This window comes from Camellia sinensis, chromosome 9, assembly GCF_055761805.1.
Source record: "Camellia sinensis isolate YWXY chromosome 9, ASM5576180v1, whole genome shotgun sequence".
NCBI lineage: Eukaryota > Viridiplantae > Streptophyta > Magnoliopsida > Ericales > Theaceae > Camellia > Camellia sinensis.
The window spans coordinates 48,882,908-48,887,858 of NC_138969.1; the positions used below are offsets into that span (position 1 = coordinate 48,882,908).

Below are 4,951 nucleotides of genomic sequence, written 5' to 3' on the forward strand. Positions count from 1 at the left end.
TGAACCACCAACGAAACTCAAATCAGAACCAAAGGGTTGCGTGATTACTGCTAGGGTTTCAAACACGGCTCTAATACCATGTAAGATTTATGAAGGTTTTTATGTATATTCAATTGTATTTCAATACAATGTATACATCTAATATATATAGCAATTCTATACCTAATTCTAAATAGGAAACAATATTCACAGAATAAACCTAAACTAAACCTAAACTAATATTATTCTTACCAACAATCAAAGTTCTATGAAAAATGAATAAAAAAAATATTCTAGAATGAGAAATGAAGTATTTTGCATTATGTTTGATGTCCACAATCTTGTAGAGAGAGGAAAAACAAAATTACAACGAGTTAGGTCTTGATATTAAATTTCAATGCAATTATGTTCATTCCAAATCAATGAAGATTCACTTTAGTATAACAATGGTAATCCACTTGTAAATTATGAGTATATTTTGTTTACGTTACGTTACTTTATTTTATTTTATATATAGTTGATGGAATTTAAATCTTGATATATGTTCGATAATTACTATCATATTATATTTGGCCCAACTCAACATTGGTAGGATATGTCATTATTTCACATAAAATATAATTAAGATTTTGGAATTGGCTTGTCTACCTTCCTCAAACTTACCCCTAAAAGATGTTTGAAAATTTGTCTTTCCAACAATAACACACCATTAACTATATGTAGAATATTAGATAAACTCTCATCATGAATCTTTTATTCAAAACATCAAAACATGCTTTACATATTTATGTATTTTTTTGTACAAAGCACTACACCATCTCTGTAGTTGTTCTACTTAAAAACTCATATATCTTCTAATCTAGCACTCCATTACCAAATCCCACAACTAAAAAACCAATCTTAATTCACAGGAAAATATATATATTAATAAACAGAAGATTGCATTCTTCTCTCTCCATTTTTTAATGCTTGCATTCCTCAATGCATTTTAAAAAACACCTTCATTGATGCAAAATGCAAGCACAAAAGAGTGGAGCGCAAATAGTACTATGTATAAGTAAAAAATAAAAAAGGCAAGCTGAGAAAGACGAATAGTATCTCATGTTAGCTGAAATAATTTCTTGAGCGCGTTGCTTTTGGCGAAATAATTCCCAAGGGAATTGGTTTTCCTAATTGGTTCATTCGACAAGTCATTTTGGTTGTCCCTCTGTGGAATGATTTGGTCATTAGATTGGTCATTAGAGGGTGTTATAATTGGCTCATTGCCTAAAATAACTCCTTGCCTTTGCATATACTCCCATTTGTCTTGGAAGAGGTAGAAGAAAACCATGAAAAAGATTTGTGTTGTGAAAAGGATGGTCCAAACCCTAATACTTCTTGATGTTCTCTTATGGTAGACTTGTAACCCTGTGTAGATGTTGAAAATTCCCAATAGAGATATTGATGTGCCGAGTGCCCAATGCACAAAGTACCATACACTTCTACCTTTACTTCCCCTGCATACAAAGTGTGAAAACTGAAGTGAAAACTGTGAAATTTAATCGAATGCAATTGATTCTTTAATTGTGGTTTCTTTATCTTTATTTTTTTGTTTTTCAAGTTTTCAAAAAAAAAAAAAAATTAATGAAGAATTTGAGAACACCCATTGTTTTCAGGTTGATTTTTTATTTTTATTTTTATTTTTGCAAAAGCAATTATCAAAAATTTGAAAATAACTTTTGGGTATTGACTAGGAAGTGGGTTATTTTTAGAAAATGTTCTCGAAAATAATTTTTAAAAATAGTACGTCAAACATTATGTTTTTTAGAAAATGAAAAGAAAAAAGCAATAGCAATATAAATTTGAAAACAACCATTGTTTTAATTTTGTGTGAAAGCAGGTTTCAAAATTTGAAAACAACATTTTGGTGTTTCCTAAAAAGTATTTTTATTTTTATTTTTATTTTTAAAAGGTTCCAATAAATAGCTTTTGGAAATAGTTTGCTAAGCAAATTTATTTCATTTTCCGAAAAATAAAAACAAAAACAGTAACACAATAAACTAACTTTTTTCATTTTATTTTATAAACTGCATTTAAATCAGCGCAATAAATGCAAATTAACATGGTTGAAATCCAATAGCTGCATTAAAAACAAACTTCCATACATTTTGTAAAAACTTCTGTATTTAGATAACTAAAAACAATAACAAAAGTTCATTATTATTCCTCTACTTTGCAACAACATTTTTTGACTAGTAGGCTTTTATTAATAATGTGCACTCTTTCAAATGGTGCATACTGTAAAAAAGTTATGATTTTTTATGAAGAATGCTATAATTGTTTGTGATATATGTTATCACGTTTTGTAGTAAAATTATAAATAGTGAATTTATGATGCGCACCTTAAAGTTATGAATAATAATGTTATGATATTTTGTGATTTTTATTATGACACTTTAAGATTTTGTTATGACATTTTTCAATAAAAAAAAGTTACGACTTTTATAGTGAAAAAGTTATGACATTTTGGATTTAAATTATGAAATTTTATGAAAAAGTTATGAAAGGCATACTATATGTACCTTTTTGAGATTGCACATTGTAACATCGCCCTTTGTTAATTAGCTTAATTTTCTTGATTAACCTTAATGTGCTTTCAAATGTGAAGAAAACAAACAAATTAATTACCTGCGAGGCCTGCGAAATCCAATCAAGGCTTGCAACCAAATGGCACCATAAAGAGCTAACCCTATTCTTTGGTGATGATTGTTGAATGCATTCTCAAAACTTCTTATGGATAGTACTGCCCCAGCTGTGGCTAGAAGCACTGAAAGCGTCTGTTCAATAAAACAAAAACCAAAACCAAAAAAAAAAAAAATTTAATTAATTAATTTAGTACATGAAAAGGGTTGCTTGGTCCAACGGTGAAACTTGTTAACGTTCATAGTGAGACAAGTTCAAGTCACATAGACAAGCTCTCCAACAATAAAGATAAGACTGTGTACATCTTGTCTTTTGCAAAACCTATTTCACCGTTATTTTTTCTTAATTCAGTATGTATATTAGAAGAAAAATAACGAAAGTCTTGTATATTGAATCACTCTTTTTAATAAAATGTAATAGTAGAAGAAAATGTAAACATAGACTTAAACATCTTCATGGTATGGATATGTCATATTCAATATTCTTGCTAACATGTAATTTTCCCAAATATTGAACATCATTTTTATCATTAGCTTCAACTATAATTATAGAATTTGATGACAAAACCATGATATGTAATAGTTTGTTTAAATGTTGCATAGTCATACCCTTTTCCTGCCACCAAAGTGTACATGATAAACATGGTTGGATTGGTTTTACTAAACTACCATCAAACTATGGGCTGAATTAAAAAATATTTGTGACTCATAAAGTTTTCACTATAATTTTTCTGACCATATTAAAGTTAAACGTAGAGTGGGATATATGATTATGTAGCAAACAAAGATCAAACCTTTAATCATAGCATGTTGTGAGGCCAAAAAAGAGCATTATTTTGGTCCCCATCAGAATTGGCTCCAAACAACGCTATGATATGATTCTTTGACATATCATTCCAACCGACTTATCTTGTCATTTATTTTATGAATGAACTTTAAAAACGCGTAATTACGCTTATGACAAACCAACATGTGTATATAGTTTTTTTGTGAGAATTTGTTTGGTCCCTTTTTGAAAAATTATTTTTTATATTTTTTTTGTTTTAATGAATTTATATATATATATATATATATTAGTCATTTGCCTGTGAATTTTTTTTAAGAATTTATTTAAAAATACTTTACTTTTTAAATATATCAAGATTAGGTGCATTCAATATATATATATATGTAAAGTTTATTAAAGATTAAAAAAAATTAAAAAAACAGTTTATGAATTTGAAAGCCAAAGTAAGATGAGATTTTGAAGAAGAAGAAGAAGAAGTAGAAAGAATGGTAAACCTGCAAAATGGCATGGAAATAGAAGAGTCCTCTGAACCATCTCCTGCATTGCTCTCTGTTGGACATTCTAATTGTAAGTATCCCAAGTGGCATCAACAATCCCATTGAAGCCCACAATAGAACTCCATGAACTGTGATGTCAAATGTCTTTTGATGGCTCACCACCACCTAACAATGAAAATTTATCAATTTTGAAAATTATTAAATACTTTTAGGGTATCATGTGTTATTATATATATGGTATTCTTGACCAATGAGAAACTGCAACACATATTAAGGAGGTTCCTAGTGTCTGACGAAGGAATTTATGTCAATTTTTTGGATAGTGTTTGATTCACTGGAAAGATTTTAGGGAGGAATGAAATGGCCATTCTTCTAAATTGATGAATAGTGATTCCATTTTCTACTCAAAATTCTTTTTCCTTTTTTTTTTTAACCAAATCAAATATGAAAGTGGATATTCTAACAGAATGAGCGTCCCGTTCTAAGTTTCCACCCTCATTTCAATAAATCAAACATTGCATTATATATTTACCAGAGAGAGAGAGAGAGAGTCTTTCTGGAAATATTCATGGGTTTTTATAAAAAAAAAAAAAAAATGAATGAATGACTGACCTTGTGATTGGTGCCTTTGTTGAGATGTTCATGTGCTGAGCAGCCTACAAATGGAAGGAAAAGAAGAATGAAGTTCGCATGAGTGGTGGTGATGGATAGATTCTTCATAATTTGCGTTCTCAAGATCTCTCTTGCTTATACAAGCAATAAGTCCAAACAGAAAAACCCTTATTTCAACAGCAAAATGGGTATATATATATATATATATATATATTGTTGGGTATATCTTAGTGAAGTATGGGACCTAATTAGTTTATTAAAAGAATTTAATTTGATTTGCTGTTGGTGGTGAATATATTGGACCATTTGATGAGTATTGTCGCAGTCAAGGTATTTGGCACCAAAAGACAATTAAGAAGACTCCTCAACAAAATAGCGTTGCTGAGAGGATAAAC

At 29.2% G+C, this 4,951-nt stretch overlaps 1 protein-coding gene across 1 annotated transcript; it reads right to left on the reverse strand.

Moving 5' to 3' along the window:
• Positions 1-706: 706 nt before the first annotated feature.
• On the reverse strand, positions 707-4,741 carry LOC114295605 (cytochrome b561 domain-containing protein At4g18260). The gene is made up of 4 exons (XM_028239877.2): positions 4,557-4,741; positions 3,942-4,109; positions 2,647-2,795; positions 707-1,475 (listed from the first exon to the last, which is right to left on the reverse strand). Exons 1-4 carry the CDS (start codon positions 4,662-4,664, stop codon positions 1,079-1,081), a joined length of 822 nt encoding a protein of 273 aa, XP_028095678.2. The 5' UTR covers positions 4,665-4,741; the 3' UTR covers positions 707-1,078.
• Between the last annotated feature and the right edge of the window lie 210 nt (positions 4,742-4,951).

Bases quoted from the DNA above. Each gene is read 5' to 3' on its own strand.
- LOC114295605 (XM_028239877.2), bottom strand. From the start codon at position 4,664: ATGAAGAATCTATCCATCACCACCACTCATGCGAACTTCATTCTTCTT. The intron at 2,796-3,941 runs GTTTACCATTCT...TTTATTGAACAG, and splicing joins ATTTCCATGCCATTTTGCAG to ACGCTTTCAGTGCTTCTAGC. The intron at 1,476-2,646 runs GTAATTAATTTG...CTTTGTATGCAG, and splicing joins GGATTTCGCAGGCCTCGCAG to GGGAAGTAAAGGTAGAAGTG.